Source organism: Danio aesculapii, chromosome 5 (genome assembly GCF_903798145.1).
Source record: "Danio aesculapii chromosome 5, fDanAes4.1, whole genome shotgun sequence".
Lineage (NCBI taxonomy): Eukaryota > Metazoa > Chordata > Actinopteri > Cypriniformes > Danionidae > Danio > Danio aesculapii.
In genome coordinates, this window is record NC_079439.1 from 46281448 (window position 1) to 46299771 (window position 18324).

The following is an 18324-nucleotide window of genomic DNA, read 5'->3' on the forward strand; positions in this document are numbered from 1 at the left end:
CACTGGCCTTCCCAAAAAGACAGTCAGACAGTTGCAGCTCATCCAGAACGCTGCGGCCAGAATTCTGACCAGAACCAGGAAATCAGAGCACATCACACCTGTCCTCAGGTCTTTACACTGGCTCCCAGTCACATTTAGAATAGATTTTAAAGTATTATTACTGGTCTATAAATCACTAAATGGCCTAGGACCTCAATACATTACAGATATGCTCACTGAATACAAACCTAACAGATCACTCAGATCTTTAGGATCAAATAGATTAGAAATCCCAAGAGTTCAGTCAAAGCAGGGTGAATCGGCTTTCAGCTACTACGCCCCTCGTTGCTGGAATCAGCTTCCAGAAATGATCAGATGTGCTCCAACATTAGGCACATTCAAATCAAGACTGAAAACACATCTGTTTAGCTGTGCCTTTACTGAATGAGCACTGTGCTACGTCCGACTACTATGTTTTTCTCTTCTTTTTAATTCTTTTATAACACATTTTATCAGCTTTTATTTTATTTTTATTCTTACCATTTTTATGTTTGTTTTTATTTCTCTTATAATTGTTTCTTTTATTCCTGTTTATGTAAAGCACTTTGAATTGCCACTGTGTATGAAATGTGCTATATAAATAAACTTGCCTTGCCTTGCCTTGCCTAACAAAAAAACTAACATAGCCTGCAGACATCAAACAGAAACTCTGTAAGGGGTTAAATAAAACCATAATCTTGATACAAATCATACAGTTGTTTAGCCTTGCCATTCATTATTTTTAAAGCCTCTACCTAGGTGGCAAGCTCTTTTTAAAAGACAATCAATTTCAAAATTTTGGATTTATGAATGAAGAATTTAAGTAAAATAAATAAACAATTTGCAGTTAAGTCATCATCTTTGTTGTTCAAATGTACTCAATGTCCTAGCAAATAGAAGGAAACATTGAAATGTATTGTTTTATCCAGTTGCCCACATCAGACCAGAAAGAATTCCCCAAAATTACAATGAAGAAAAAGATGTTCAATAGTTTCAATATCACTATTGCAGAATTGGCAAACATTACAAATTATATGAAATCTTTTTCTCAGAAACTCTATTGCAGGGTAAATGTCATGTTGCATATGAAGGGCGACGATGGACGTACAACTTTAATGGAAAGAAAGTGAATGTAGACATTTTCATATTAATTTCAATGTGCTTTCAAGAAAAAAAAATGTCAGAGAAATATGGCAGAATACTTAATGATAGAATGATAGCAGGATAGAATGTTAGGTAACACTACAATAATAGTGCAAGAATAATGTAAACTAAACATTACTGTATTATGAACTAATGATGAGTTAATGCATGCTCTAATCATGAACTAACTTTACCTACAACATGAGTCACATGAGTTCATGTGTGAGTATCGACTACCTTAATTACTTGTTAGTACATGATTGTTTGTTAATTAATAGATTAATTACCACATTAGTTTGTTTAATTTAACCATATAGAACTCATGAGCTGTTAATGTATAATTATGTCATGACTTTACTTGGAGGGGAACATCAATAACCCATTCTTAACTACTTATGAACTCTTTATCCACGTCCGTCTAGTGAGTTTACACTGAAAAACAATAGAAAAGTGTTTAGTCAACATCAACATGAACATGAACAGTTTAAACACAGGAGTTGATGAGTAGTTAAGGATGAGTGAATGATGATGCGCCCCTCCAAGTAAAGTCATGACATAATCATACATTGACAGCTCATAAGTTCATGTTGGTTACATTTAGCTGAAACTTAAATGTTAACTAATATATTAATTAACAACATGTACTAACAAGTGAACTTATGCGAGACATGTTGTAGTTAAAGTTAGTTCATGATTAGCGCATACATTAACTCAATTCATAATAAATGTTTAGTTTACATAAAAATACATCATAACTTATGTACTGTTAAAGTGTTACCGAATGTTAAAATACGGAAGAATCCTGGCAAAAATGGCAGGGTTTACATATATGAAGTGAACAGGAAGTGTTTATGGAACAACATCTTTGCGAGGGAAAGCAAAAGCTATAAATGTATATTTTCCTATCACTCCATTTTTTTTCTCCCACCCGGCAGAAATTAGAAAGCTCAGCAGGTTAAAGAATTTTTTTCAGTACAGGACACTAGTGAGTTATAATGTTCACTGATCGAGACATACCTGGTCAAAGAAACTGCATGTTTTAATGCGGTATGTGAATGGAAGAAAGATGGTGGACGGAGAATTCAGTCTTATTTTAACAGTCTTGAGTCCAGTTCAACATAAACCTCATTAGCGTTTTTGCTTGAAAATGAAACACAGGTGCCTGTTAATGCTTCTGTCGCCACCTTTTGGCGAGACAAAAAACAAAACAAAACAATGCAGAACATTCTGATGCAAAAAAGAAATAAATGTAAAAAAAAAAATTATATATAAAACAGAAAAAAGAAATCAACAAATAAAAATAGAAAACGCTGCAAAAGCCACCAAACTGTTAGTACATACAAGCTAATGAATGATACTTGACAATCCATAGAAATCAGTATCCCCTTAGAGAAACCCCTGAATGAAACACTGAAAATGCTGCTTTAAATAATTTCCACTGCATTATAGCATGTGTTAAATGGCCAGACATTTTAGGGAAACACGGCTGACTATAACAGTAGAAACATTATATGTAATGCTTTTTTACGGAAACAATGAAACAAAAGTATCACATAACATAATTAGCATCAGCTTTGAAAGTGCAAAATAGCTTGGTTGATTTCCATGCTAAACAAAATATGAATACCAAAAACTGAAGAACAAAAAATATATATATACACATATATAATCTTATGATGCAAGCAGACATACTGTGACCTGTAAACAATGCACCTCACCCTTTGACATCTTGAAAATGCAATATTTAAAGGCAATAAACTCATTATCACGCAGTCATATAAAATAACTAAATAAAGTATATCTCATGTAAATACAGATTTAATAATCGAGACATTACTGGTTATAGGTCTCAAATGTTTTCAGCTAAAAAGCATTTCAAACTTTCATTTGAAGGATTCAGGGACTTCAGTGGAGAGCAGAGAAGGGACTGACGTCAAGCGTGTCTGGTGAGGTCTGTTCATTTGATTAGAACTGAAGTCAAACAAAATGCCCAAGCAATCTTTTATTGAATCTACAGAGCTCTAACGTCATCTCTAAATGATGGATTGCACATTCTCATGTCACATTTAAAGATGTTACCTCTTTTAGTGAAATGTTCTATTTAGTGAGATATACAGTATTTTAGGCAGGTTGGTAATAGAAGGAAATCTACCATTTTTTTCTTAATGTTGCAATAACTGATTTTACTGTGAATACTGGGTGATGCAGGACAAGTCTTCCTTGAACGAAGCAGCTTGCTTTCAGTGCCAAAAAGAGTTTGCTCCAGATGAACAGTGTAGATTGTAAGAATTGAAATTGCTTCTAGATCTGTAGATGAACTCTTGATTCAGATTTAGTCATTGATTAACTATAGAGCACAAAAACAATCTCGCAGAAATCTGGTATATTTATACTTAGACCTGTAATAGAAATGTATACTGTGTGTCCAGTAGCCATCATCTCATGTAACACCATTAATGTGACCCTGGAAAACAAAACCAGTTTTTTTTTTTTTTTTTGTATATTTTTGGCTATAGTATGCCACCCAAGCATTTCTGTGTTTAATAGAGATGTAATAGACGTCTAGATTGGATGACTAGGCTAAAATGAGGCTAAATTTTGTCTGTCAGTGAAAATCTATGTCCAAGAATTGCCCAAAATTTATTTATTTGACCAATTATCAAATAAACAAAGTAAAACCCAAAAAGTTAAGGGAACTCAAACCGTTTAAGAAAACCGATTGCAACAAACCATAGAGCACTGTAAAACCCAATAAATGAAGAGACCTCAAACCAACCGAGTTCTGTAAAACCCAATAAATGAAGAGAACTCAAACCAATTGAGTTCTGTAAAACCCAATAAGTTATGGCAACTCAAACAGTTTGAGAAAACCGATTGCTACAAACCATTTGATTGTTGGGCTTTACAGTGCAGATTCAACATTTGAGTTTTGGGGTGGTATTATGTATTAGATTTTCACTGACAACCCAAATGTATGCTAGTTTTAGTCAAGATGTCTAGCTTTAGACATGTATTAGACGTCTATTAGACTTGTTTTAATAAAAAAAAATTGCTTGCTTTTTTATCCCAAAAATCAATTGAATATTTAGTAAACATGTTCCTTAAAGATTTTTAATAAACATCCAACTGTACATTTATATAAAATAAAATGTTTAATTAGTAATGTGCAAGCTAAGAATTTAATTTGAATTTGAATACAATTCTCTCAATATCTAAACCCAGAGATGCCTAAACTAGGGCCTGTGGGCCAAAGTTGGCCCATGGTTATCTTTGATGTGGCCCGCCATCCCATCTGAGCAGAGATTTAGGATGATGGGGAGGTTGTGGAGAATGCCTTTAACAGAGATAGTCTCTTCTAATTTAGCATAACCTTTTGTTTTGTTTGTTTTATTGTTAAGCTAAAAAAAAAAAAAAAAAAAGCCAACTGAAATGTTAATTATTTGTTGTGCATGAATCAGATTTTTAAAAATGTAAATACTGTCACTCAAAGATGGAGGACAATGCACAAGGCGGCGCAGCTTGACCCGTGTATTCAGTATTGAATGCCAATTTGATTATGTTATTCTTTTAAGATGTTTATGCAAAAAAAAAAAAAAAAAAAAAGATTAATACAATTAAAGTATTTTTTTCTATTTATTTTAAAAATATTAATATAGATTTCAATGGCAGCTTTAATTGAATGGTTTACTTTTTGCCCACCACCCTCAGTCAAGTTTGGTTTTTGCCCCTTCATAAGTTTGGGCACCCCTATCTAAACCTAATCCAAACTGACAATATTTCAGATATTCAAATAGTTTTATCTTTTGCAAACAGTCATATCCTCTCAAAATCTTCAGCTTTCATTTTATGTACAAATCTCAATATCAAGAAACTGACACGATTTGTGTTCCAGGGTCACAAATGTCTTTGTTTCCTTTAAAAGGCTTCTGTTTTACATTCTAGCGGGGTAGTTGAAATGAATGTAAATCTGGTCACTTATTTTTTGGTAATAACCTTACAAACTTTTGCATTTGAATCAGGGTCAGTGAATAAACTGTATTATTTGACTAGATAACTTCTGCAATATGTTAAGAATACACAGTATTTCATTTGAAATTTTTTCTCGTGATGGCACAGTTCAGTAAAGCAATATTCATCCAGTAGGAGAAATATTAAGAAGGTACGTCCGAGCCCTTGTTCTACCTCTTATTCAGAATTATTTTGATCATATCATTGTGCTAAACTTAAATTTAATATATTGAAGATTTTGGAACGGTCAAGGTTTTCTCAGGTCCTGTTTGATGTTCTGTCTGCTTTTTGGATGTTCAGGGCTTTTATGATCTCTTACCTTAATTAATGCACTATTTAATTAAGAACATATCAGTTTCGGTTGGATTAGCTATTATTTGTCAGGCTCGATGATAGTCATGGAATAAATGTGATTACACTTTTTTTTCCCCAACAATACCACAAAGCTCACTTCACCTGGTGGCATGTTTCCACCTTTACTTGAAATCAGTGTTTTTAAAATGTTGTTCTCTGTTTATGCATCTCATGTCTTGGTGTTGTAGTTTGAATCCAGTTTCTGTCTGAGGACTCAAACACCTGTTTCATGCATCCTAAAACATAAATGTTGATATTCTACTGTGTTACACTGTTCAGATAAACTGCTTTCTGCTGAAATGTCAAAATGCCAGAGACAAAGCAATACAGATGACATAAGACAGACATTAAAAGGTGGACCGCTCAATATTTTTAGTTTATTTAAATCACTCAAATGGGCTAATGATTTATAAAATGAAAGTTATTGACTTCCAATACTTGGAGTCAAAAAAATAAACACAAAGACAACATAGGCAAAACTAAAGTAAAACTTAAGCACATTCACAACAGTCTTGACTGCACATTTTCAGCTGCATACTGACAAATACGTGTCTAGAATATTAATTTCATATGGTTTAGTCATTCCGTGTCAGAGTCTGAAAGTTTCAACCTCAGTACGAATTAAAGTGATGATATCATAAATAGTGGATAAATACACACCTAAATATTCCTAACATTGTGACAAAATGGCGCAGTCTGGTTATACTTTATTAAAAGTAATATTGCAATTGTTCAGTATCTTTCAATATGATAGCTTCTCTTTATAAGACCAGTCTCATCCGGAACCATGGGTGTTTGTTTTGTTATGCCTGCATGCGTTTTGTGTGTGTGCGCTTCACAGTGTGGGGAGCCATTGACTTTCATTTTATGAATGACCAGGAAGGGACCACAAATTACAGCTAATAATCATTATACCTAACGTCCCCTACGTCTTTGATGCCCTGAGCGAGTACCACCGTATTTATTATTATTTATTATTATTTATTTAAGCTGTATCAGATACATTCAGATTCTTTATAAACTCTGCGGCTGTTAATACACAGTTATACTAATGTGAATGGAGACCTCAAGGGCTCAGGAGCCAGCAATGTCTGAAAAATGACCGAGTTTAGCCAAACCAGATACTGAAATGTCAGTTGAACTGCAGATATTGTTTGACATCAGTCCCTGCCATACTGAATGTAAACCTCATGCTGTATCATAGATGCTCCACTCAACCCATTATCCAGAATTCTTGATCCCATTGTTACCTTAAGTCAGCGTGTGGGCCTGTTATTCCACATGGGACTGCACAGTCACGCATAGTTTTCTTTATTATAAGAAGCTACTAAAATAAAATGTTTTGGATAAAACTTGTGTTGGATTTCAAGTAAAAGCTTTATTATTTTATTTATTTTGGCGTACATGAAAAATATTAAAACATTTACTGTATTTCAATAACTTTACAGTGAACAAACAGGGTAACTGAAAAAAATCAGCGCGACCTCTAATGTGACTTAAAAAGCATGATGTTTTGGTATCATTCCAAATTGAACATTAAGATTATAATATTAATATAAAAATTTTACATCTAAATTTATGAACACTACTGATGCTCTCATCTTCTTTCCTCCTATCATGAAAGTATGAAGCAATGCATCCATGGATCATCATGGATTTTTCTTAAAAACAACAACAAAAAGGCAATCAGTCTGGATTTAGATTATCATATCATATTATGGATATTCTACCAGAAATGTACATTTTTTGTCCCTGAAATAAAAACAAATACAGTGAATAAAAAGTATTTCATCCCAAAAATGTCTAAAATGGACTGATGGTTGATTTCTGTGAGTTAAGGAATATGCTATTTATTTGATTCTCAGATTTTATTTTTATTTATTTACCTTTTAAGGCGCACTTTCATTTTTTTTTGGCCCACATCTTATATTAAATAACATACTGGCACAACTCTGATAAATAGTAATAAGCAATTAAATTAATTCTGATAACCTATGGATAAAAGGTCAACCAGGTGGTTACGATGCCTGTTAAAGGATTAAAAACTTTACAAACCCTGTCATTTCCTTGTCCTCAGCCTAATTGAACCTACAGCTTTAATAGCTTTATGCTAAAAACTTATTTAGAAAAAAAAAACACTTCAGAAATAGCAAGTTTAAAGTTATCATTCACCTCAACTGATTAAAAACATGGAATTATGAATTCAACAAATAAATACTACAAATATATAATACAAATAAATTTAGAATTTTCCCCATGTTTCTGTCTGTTCTGTCACATTTGCATTAAATTTAACAAAAAGCGTGCAATACACCTTTAAGGCCAAAACTCAAAGGTCATTGTATGATTTTATGCTTGTTTTTGTAAGATTTTTTTGAGGAGTACAAGCGCAAGTTAGGCCCGGTCACATTTTTTAGAAGTAAAAATGTATGTTTCTGGTAGAATGTCCCATTAATGTGCACACACACGTGAAACATACCTCCATTACGCTGTAGATCCAGTCTAGAAGTTGAGTAACATCAGAGTAAACTCCAGGTTTTCCCCCACGTGCACAGCCCACTCCCCAACTCACTATGCCTATTAACTGCCAACGAGATGAGAGGTACACAAGCGGACCCCCACTGTCCCCCTGAAAGAGAGAGAGAAGACTTCAAAATGCTAGAACTCACATGGGATCATCCAAATTAGGTAAGAGAGTATTGGAAAAAGGCTGCATGGTAAAGTGTCTTGATTTCTGCAGTGATATTCAAATAGCAGGGTCAAGAGTTTGCTGTAAATAGCATGAAAGCATGGGTCCAGTCCATCCTGCCTCTATCAACAATTCAGGCTGTTGGTGGTGTAATGGTGTGGGTGATGGTTTCTTGGCACACTTTGATGTGCTTAAATGCTCGACTACTACTAGCAGGCTCAGTATACACAGTTTTGTTTCGGGCCATATCCATCCATCCATCATTTTGCAAAAAAACTAGGCCAATGGCTTTTTTAATCTAACCGATAATATCAAAACTCAAAATATGTCATCATTATTAGTTAATCATTGGTAGAATATATTTTTCAAATATTTTAATCCAACTATATAAATATAATTGATGCAATATGTAAAACCTTTAAACAGTGTAATATAAAAAGACAACCCACAGGAATTGGTTAAACTAACCCAATTTTGCTGGAAAAACCTGGCAACCCTGGCCCCCAGTGTATCGATCTTATGAAGGTCACTGAGCAGGATAATGCACAAAACTCAAATCTCAAACTTGTTTAGCAATGAGTTCTACCATCACTCGATCAAGTCCAACAGGTCAACTTCGAGATGTTGTGAAATGTCAGATTCACATCACTGAGTCACTGATGTGTCTGCATGATGCCATGTCAAAATAGTTCACAGAGGATTGTTTCCAGGACTTGTTGAATCTCTGCCACAAACAATTAAGTTTTGATGGCAAAGCAGGTTCAGCCTGGTATAAACATGCTGTACCTAATAAAGTGGATGGCGAATGAACATCTCATTGACATTAGCCTGTATTGTTACCTGACATGAATCTACATTTCCTTCGAGGAATCCAGCACAGAGCATTCTGGGAGTAATGCTGGAACTGTAAATAGTGGGTTTGGAACACTCAGACCTGTTGATCAGCGGCACAGAGGCTTTCTGCAGCACTGTGGGCAGCGCACCTGTCAAACCAACCAGAATGAGGACATGCTGGACACAAAACAATATAGAGGATGAGGGAGAAACGCAACCTAATGCGCACTTCTCAAATGGGTAGAAAGTCACAGTTAATCATTTTCTTACCTCCCTCTTTTAGCAATCCCCATCCAGTCACCACAAGCATGTCTTTTATGGCCAGCTGATGCGGTGGTAAACAAACAGGTAAGATCGATTCTAGAGGTAGGCATAAAACAAATGCAGAAAACCACTGCTGATACGTTCTTAAGGGCTTTCACACTTAACTGTCATTCTAAACCCATAGTAAATGTAACTCATTGTTATTGGCTTCACACTTCCCATTTCTCAATTTACTCATGGTTAACAATAATGGCTATTAATGGCTGTCAGTTGCTAAGCTATAAAAACATAAATGTTTCTTTATTGGTATTGATGGTTCCACAAAGAACATCCATAGAAACTATCAAGTGCACAAAAGGTTCTTTGAAGCACTCTGAAATAAAGGTACAAAATCCCTGGCGCAGTATCTTTTCAAAAAGTACATCATTGTAGCAAAAGGGTACATGTTTATATTATATCTAACATGCACATAGTAGTACTACAGTATGAATGTGTACATTTGAAAAGTTGACAGTTGCACACGTTTTGCCAAAAAAAGGGGTTCTATTGAGTCAGTCTAGGGCCATATATTCTTGCAAAATACTGAAAACAAAAAAAAAAAGTATTAAGCAAAAGATAAATAAATGAATGAAAATCTCCAAAAATCAAAGCGAAAATTTATTTGAGTAATGAAAATTAATTTTGCCAACAAAAAGAACTGTAAAGGGAAAAGTTGAGAAATAAAAATTATATATATTATTTCAAGACTTGAATTGTTCAGATGCAAAAGCCGCTAAACGCCACTTCCGCCAAAAATGAGCTAATGACATTGAGCGATAGCTTTAGGCATGCAGTCCACGTTCAACAAATATTTTTGCTTCAAATCATTCAATTCGCAGTGTCAGCGCATTCAAGAAGTTTTTTGTCCCTATAACCAATCAAAAGGCACAAATCGAATCATGTTTTCAATGTAGCAGCATGCTGATATGCCAGCTTTTGAGGAGACTGTTTTATTCTGCTTTGTGCTTTCCATTTAAATATTAAAAGATAGAGTTCGATGAACTGCATGAGTCTGTCCGACTATCAGTGTATGGCAAATGAAAATGTCCCTTACCGCAAAACTCTGAATTAGAAGAAAACACTGTACAGTCGGAAGTGTAACATCATGCATTCATAAGTTTTTTTTTTTGCGACGCTACTTCGAGTCCGCTTTACTATACATTAACAACTGCGTTTCACAAAATACTAAGTTAAGATGCTGTTCTTTTATCCCACATAAATGCTATAAGGATCAAAGACCTTGAGTATGGTGAGGATGAATGAATGACAGCTTTTAAAATTGTCTGAGAGACATCCCCTTTTGCCCTGTAGGCTTACCTTGTGTTTTAAAAAATAGCTTAAATCAGCAAATAAAAGAAAAAAAATATTATGTTTAAAGCTATTCATATTGCCTATATGTCTGTTAAGCTTTTTATATAAATGGACAATGCACAGATATTAATGTTTCACAATGTTTTACACTACATTAGTTATATTAAGCTTAGCAATGTTTGCAATTTTTACATTTTTAATCCAAATCCCAAATTTCAGAAATGAGAACAGATCATTTAGATTTTATTAATGTCAATTTTAATGTTATTGATTAATTCAGTGTTTCCCAACCCTGTTCCTGAAGACACACCAACAGTACACATTTTCAATGTCTCCCTAATCAAACACACCTGAATCACCTTATTAGAACATAAGAAGAGACTCCAAAACCTGAAGTTAATTAGTCAGGTAAGGGAGACATTCAAAATATGTACTGTTAGTGTGCCTCCAGGAAAAGGGTTGGGAAACACTGGATTAATGCACTTATGACAGATTTCATTCATTCATTTCTTTTGCTTAGTACATGGTTTATCAGGGGTCACCACAGCGGAACGAACAGCCACTTGACAGATTTATGTCTTGTTAATTTTAGGTGGTTTGTGTAATGTGTTTTATGTTTGGTAAAATAATTTTTAACTGATTTGTCAACGAATTACAATGTCTTTTCCCAATAGGTGGATTTAGAGGTTTTTGCAAAAAAAAAAGCACAGGTGGATTTAGTTGGTTATGACGCAAAATAAAACCGTTTTGGATGACATTTTGGAAAAAAGTTATTTCATTTACTAGCTACTAACCTTTTTATTGTCTATAAAATGAGACTTCTTCAGGTGATGACTTTGCTTAAATGGAGGCAGGTCCGTGAATGCCCAAGTTCCCCTTCACACCGCCCCCTTGTCAAATCAGGGTCACAAAGTGAAACGCGCAGAAACGTGAAGTGCAGAGTGAGAACAGCATCGCAATATATGCACAATAAATGTAAACGTGTGTGTGTGCGCGCGCGTGTTATATATATATATATATATATATATATATATATATATATATATATATATATATATAAATAATGAATTTTTTTATTACTGTTTTTTTTTTCCTCAGTTTGATTTTTATTTGCAGTTCTTTTTTGTTTGCAAATTTCATTATTGCTTAAAACTGAATTTTCCCCTTGCAGTTCTTTATTTTTGTTAGCAAAATTCATTACTATTATTCAAAAATGTATTTTTCGCTTTGCGGTTTTCATTTATTTATTTTTGCTCTTTTTTTGTTTGCAAAACTCTAATTTTGCAAGTACGCATGACCCTCGATTGACTCCATAGGCTTCCTTTAGAATCAGTCTCTTAAATTATTTGAGGAACCTAGAATGATTTTTACCTTGCTTCACAAAAAAACAAACAAAAACACACACACAAAAAAAAAAAAATTATAAATAACATTTAGAAATCTACAGTTTGTTTGGTTCAGTTTTTGTTCACGTTTTATGAAATGTGTAATTATGGACCTAACTAACAAATGCCTTTAATATAACAGTGGCTCAACTGAATGAAGTACTTTACCTCCAGTTTTGACAGGCCAGGTTAGTTTCAGCATGGCAATGTCAAAGTCATTAGTCAAACGGTTGTAGTCTTTGTGGATAACAATAATCTCTACACTGACACCGATGACGTCCATCACTTTGGTTTGACCCAACACCACAGTCCATCGACTCAGCTCTTGTGTCCGGCTGACAAAGACAAAACATCCACATGAACCAACTGACACAGTCAACTACATACAGGTATAAATGCATTTCATTATTGCAAAGAGAAAGAAAAACAATGCAAACTTAAAGCAGCTTTCCAATTTCACTCGTTGTTTAACTTAAATCCTTTTTTTAATTATTTTTTTTTAAACTAATTTAAAGTGCTTTTGTTCTAGGACACGTAGCTCACCCTGTAAAGCAGTGAGCCGCTGAGACGATCCAGCTAGTGGACAGTAAAGATCCTCCACACATGTGCCGGTGGTTAAACTGAAGACTGACCTGCCACGGCCAGTGCTCGATTGATGTGTCCACTCCACCAACAATACGGTCTTCTCCCACCACCTCCCCACAGTCTGCAGATGTTTATTTAATTCAGAAACGAGAGATTCGTATGATTCCTAACTTTATTAAACTCCCAGGTTGTTTAGTGTCTTTGAATTGCAGTTTAGTATAATCAACTTCCTGTGAGTTGCGACCAATTCCAACTCATGAGTTAAAAGCTAATAGTCTCTTTTGTTCTAAACTATATCCTCAACCATAGTACACAAAACACTTTTACACAAACATTTGAGCTTTATTTTTAAGAAATATTCTCTCATTGCTTCACTCTTTCACACTATAGAGCTTTAACAACATGTCATCAGTCCGACATATTGAACAGCAGAGCATAAACAATGACACTGAACTGAATTACACTATTTTCTTGATAACTGCTGCTGAAAATGATAAATTGTTATGTTTTACTAAACATTTGTTCTAGAAATAGAGAGTATCAAAGGCTTCCAAATGCTATTAAAAAAATTGAGAGAGCTTCTTAAATTCAGTTGGCCAAAACACACCATATTTCCTGCATGCTTACCAAATCTAAATAACTTCGCAAACAAACACCTGATCTCACGGGGAAACCTAACCGTTTTGCGTTTTATCAGTTTGGTGGCTAATTCGTACGAATTGCTGTGAGATTGTGTTGCAGCAAACATACTATTTTAAAAAGGAGGCTTGGCACCAATCCTCACCCTTAAACCCATCATTGGGTAAGCAAATCGTACTAGATTGTATGAATGAGATTGTAAGAATTCATACATTAGCCACTAATGAGAGAAAAGTTATGAACTGCTGTGAGATAGTGTTGCTTTTCCATGATTTAGACAGCAGTAATAAGCAAAACACAACATTCAATAGAAGTCTACAGTGACTTCCATGCTGTTGTTTACATCAGATTATCCTCATAATGGCCAGCATTTAAAGGGATGCGAACTAAAACAATGGTCCCAACGCATTTCCTGTTTTACATTTTTAATTTCTATAGCTTCTGAAAATCCAAAAAAGAGCCACATATTGATAATGTTATGATAGTTTTAATATTAAGTTATAATTGAATTGCTTCTTGTTACAGTTATAAAATAGTTTGACAACAAGTATGGGCCAACAGGGGCGTAGCAACCGGGGGGGACACGTCCCCCTCACTTTTAGAGACAGACCATTTAGAAACAGGTGATTAATAATTATACGAACATATGATCTTAAACAGCCGTCCCCCCCCCACTTTTAAAATGTCCGCTACGCCCCTGTGGGCCATTTACTCTAACACATTGAAATGGTCTATATATGACAGAAGTGTGGAAAAAAAAAAACTGTAAAGTGAAGGGAAGTATTAGATTTCTGAAATGATTCTTATCCCTAGAAAGAAAACACGAATTTTATTAAAATGAATTTTAAGATGTTCAAACTATGGATTTATGAACACACAGATCTTACCTGAGCAGGACACAGACACCACTGAGCCAGAGGAACATTTATTACTGCGAGAGAGAAAGCGAGAGAAAATAATTTCTCCTTGTGATGATCATGGAGAACATCACAAATGGTTGAGGTGCGTATCCCATCTCACCTGGCTGACAGGAAACTTTGAATGTCAGATTGTGCGGAGTCATTGCCGACTGTAGCAAATTCATTTTGAGGGTTAAAGAACAAACTTTTCACTGGGATTCGTGTACTTCGTGGACTCCTGTAATATAGTGGATTTATTCCAGAGTAAACACTATGCACTCAATAGGAAGGTGATCAAATTTCTTCATTATGCTTCACACATCTTGCATATGGTATAATTTAGAATGGTAAAAATACTTTTTCAACCATTGTGGCCTGTGTGTGCTCTACTTACACTGTATAACCCAGTTGTTGACAGGTTAACCGCGTGTGCTTTGTTCTCCAGTTGTCAGCACACACGGTTCTCCATCCACTCTCATTAATGTACACCTGCAGGACCAGTCTGTCCCCCATCAGCCTCACTGCATAGGTAAATATAGATCACATGTTCTTAAAATGCATCTTTGTACTTAAAAGCAAGGCCCAAATGAAGCCTTAAATTAGTATAAAACAGTTCCATAAAAGAATTTTAATAGTTATGTTTATAAATATCGCCTCTTTCATGGTGACGCCATGTTTTTGATTCCACAGAGAATCTTTCAGTTGTCTACTTGGTTGTTTTTCACTGTGAATAATATTCTAAAGCTTGGCCTTTCAATTTTTTTTTATATGTCACAGACTTAAAATATGACAATTCTTATTTGATGGACATCCATACAAAAATATTAAAGTTTAATATTAAAATATATTTAAAAATATTAAAGTTTAAAAAAAATAAATAATAAATAAAGAGTTAACCTTTCAAGAGTTTAAAATATTAAAAACATTAAGTTACTGTATTTATAGATTTATATAAAAAGTATCATTAATTTTAATCTAGAATAAATCTATTTTTATCAGCTTTTTATTATATTAAGATTTATTTAAATTTCTTTTTTATCAACATACACTTTTATAAATTACCTTATTTTTATTAAACCACTTTAAGGAACCTTTTGTGGGATGGAAACATTCACCAAAAGAGGGGTTTTGCAGTGATCCCATGCATGGAAGAATGTTTTTTGGTTTTAGTTACAGCTCTTAAAGGAAACATTTCTTGGCGTAAAATAATAAATTCATTTTTTTAAGAACATTTTTCCTCTTCAAAGAATGTTTTGTGTTTCCAAGACACCATTAATACTAATAAAAAGGTTCCTTTTCAAAAGGTTCTGTAGGAAAATTGCTCATTACATAGCAGGGCCATAGCCAGGGAGGGTTCGGGTAGTTCGAAAGACCTATCCCCCCCACTGACAAAGGTCCAGAATTTTTGCCACTATTTTCTTATTTGTCCGATTTTGACTGCTATGCCATCATAAATTATGCAATAACTCATTGACGTTTTTAAGACCACACAGAACATGCTGTAAGTGAAGTCAGCTTTGCCATTGACCTGCTGTTGTTAAATAGAAAAAAAGTTATAAAAGAAACTTATTAAAAAAAATCTTGGACATTCTTGAAAGAAAAATTGACCAATGAAAAGGTCAGGAGCACCACAGGCGGCCCATATTAAAGTTAATTTTAATTCTAATTAGGCTGTTGTTGTTATCCATGAATCTTCAACATTTTTTAAAGAGAGGCAAGAAAAAAAATCATTAAGCTCATTATTATTGCTATTATTACTAGACTGTAAAACCCAACAGTCAACTTTCAATTTACTGAAAGTTAATTCTACTCATTTGAAAAGAGTTTTGAACTCAGTTTTAAAGGTAATGTGTTAATTAAACACCTCATTACTTTAAACTAAATGGAGTAAGTTCACAGTACTCGTATAGATTAGTTGAACTCAAATGGTTTGTTGCAATCGGTTTCCTCAAACAGTTTGAGTTGCCTTAACTATCTGGTTTTACAGTACTCAGTTGGTTTGAGTTCTCTTCATTTATTGTATTTTACTGTGCTCAAATTACTTCATTTACTTAAATGGATTAAGTTTACAGTACTCATTAGGATAAGTTTTGTAACTCAAATGGTTTGTTGCAATCGGTTTACTCAAATGGTTTGAGTTACCCTAACTTTTGGGGTTTTACAATGTATTATTATCATTATTTTATTTTTTTTAAGTTTTTTTTATTTTTATTTAAATGGCCAAATTTTGACTGGTGAAAGTTGAATGTGCTGGCCAGTTTGTCATTTGTCTAATAAATGACAATAGGCTACAGTTTTAATTCTAATGATATGATGTCATAAATTTGTATTTTTAAACAAAAGTATTTTTTTCCATATTTCTTTGTTCTAAATCTATAGGAAATATTTTCGGTACATCAAAAATTGTGGTTTTGCTGACCATCCAACAAACTAATCCAGCTAAAAATAGTGCTTAAAATGTCACTAAATGGAGTATTTAAACCTCATAATTAAATAGAAAATGAGGCAAACTACTGCAAAAGTACACTTTGAGAATAAAGAATCACCCCTTTCACCAGACTGGTTACAGGCCTGCTAGGCAAAAGTTATCTAGAACTCTAAAATATTCTTTCAAGAATTATGAACTGGTCATTTGAGGAAACTGTCATTTTGGGCATTCATTGCTTCAGACTAATAAATAAGGAAAAGTCACCTGGAAAAGTGTCATTGATCCGTAGTTTGGAAACGCACACATTTTCGTCCTCGCCGCCTGCACAGTCAGCCCTGCCATTGCAAGCCTTCTCAATTGTAATGAACTTCAGAGAACCAGAGCAAAAGAAAAACTTGCTGTTCACCACCCTAACAGCTGAAGCGGCCCAAGATAGAGATTTTTTTTTTGTTAAATGCCTGTCAGTTTCATACAAGTGATAAACAACAAGCAACTACAACAGAATAAAATACAACATGTCTTACTAAAGTACAAGCCCACGATCAAGGACACCATTATGGCCAGCACACAGCAGATGGTGATGATGGTCAGTCTCCAGCGTGCTCTGCTCTCCTCCGTCCTCAGTGTGCTCAACTCTCGCCTTCGCTTCAGGGCCATCACACACTGAGAGAAAGTAAGACTGAGAGAAAGAAATCTAGTTTACTGGTCTTCTAACTGAACATGGATGTAATGTCTTTTCTTTAGCTGTGCGTGAGACTTCACTAACACTAACAGTTTTATAAGCCTACAAAAACATTAGTTCCTTCTATGTGGATTTAAACTAATGTTGATATCCCAACAGTTCTAATTAGCGACTCTCACAAGGTTTCCTGACTAACCACCAGCTAACTACAGCTTGCAGCGTTTAGGGACTCCCATAGTTATAACCTCCACTCAGGTGATCTTCATCAACTAATTAGGCTGAATTACTAGACTAGCGTACTAGTTTAAAGCATACTGTTATTAGTTTTATATGGTAGAAAATGAATATGCTAGTATAATATACTATATACTATATATAGATATACTATATATATATACTATATATAGGGTGAATTAGGGTGAATATGAAATAGGGTGAATTTCTGAATTCAACTCTTGATGGCTTAGTGATGAGGTGTCAGTGTATACAGGAGAAAGGATTGCATTGTTATTAGCAATACAATGGATAGAGGAGATCAGACCTTTGAAATCAGTCATCTGTCAGACTCAAGTTCTTCACTGGCTATGTAGTAAATCAGAAGGTAGGCCAGACATTTTAATGGAAATAATGCAAACATTATATAGAATTCAAATGACAGGTATAACAGTAATATTTTTATGGGTACCTGCGCATGTTGGTGTTCAAGGAAATGAAATTGCAGATAAGGAAGCACATTTAGACAAAATAAAGACATTAGTCTAAATGTAAGTATAAGTAAGAGTGAAATCAAGAATATTATTAAGAAAAGAATGAAGAAAACAGAATTCAAAAGAAAGTAGGAGAAATGAGAAGTTTAGGGAAAAACAGGAGAGAGGAGATAATAAAATCTAGGGTGAGATTTGGACACAAAATTAAATAGTATACATTTTTTAAAATGGGCAAACATGGCATACAGGACAATGTGGGGTTTGTGGACAAGAAGAGACAGTTGAACATGCTATATTACACTGCATGAAGTATGAAGATGAAAGGAGGACTCTTAGAAT

General features: G+C 34.2%; 1 protein-coding gene across 1 annotated transcript; it reads right to left on the minus strand.

Moving 5' to 3' along the window:
* Nucleotides 1–7018: 7018 nt before the first annotated feature.
* Nucleotides 7019–17317, minus strand: tmprss4b (transmembrane serine protease 4b). The gene is made up of 11 exons (XM_056458342.1): nt 17121–17317; nt 16861–17013; nt 14563–14689; nt 14290–14406; nt 14157–14200; nt 12589–12751; nt 12214–12380; nt 9317–9406; nt 9053–9195; nt 8003–8152; nt 7019–7184 (listed from the first exon to the last, which is right to left on the minus strand). The coding sequence occupies exons 1-11, from the start codon at nt 17251–17253 to the stop codon at nt 7173–7175; spliced, it is 1299 nt and encodes a 432-aa protein (XP_056314317.1). The 5' UTR covers nt 17254–17317; the 3' UTR covers nt 7019–7172.
* Between the last annotated feature and the right edge of the window lie 1007 nt (nt 17318–18324).

Bases quoted from the DNA above. Each gene is read 5' to 3' on its own strand.
- tmprss4b (XM_056458342.1), bottom strand. From the start codon at position 17,253: ATGGCCCTGAAGCGAAGGCGAGAGTTGAGCACACTGAGGACGGAGGAG. The intron at 14,690-16,860 runs GTGACTTTTCCT...TTACCTATGCAG, and splicing joins GATCAATGACACTTTTCCAG to TGAGGCTGATGGGGGACAGA. The intron at 14,407-14,562 runs GTAAGTAGAGCA...ACTATATTACAG, and splicing joins CAACAACTGGGTTATACAGT to GAGTCCACGAAGTACACGAA.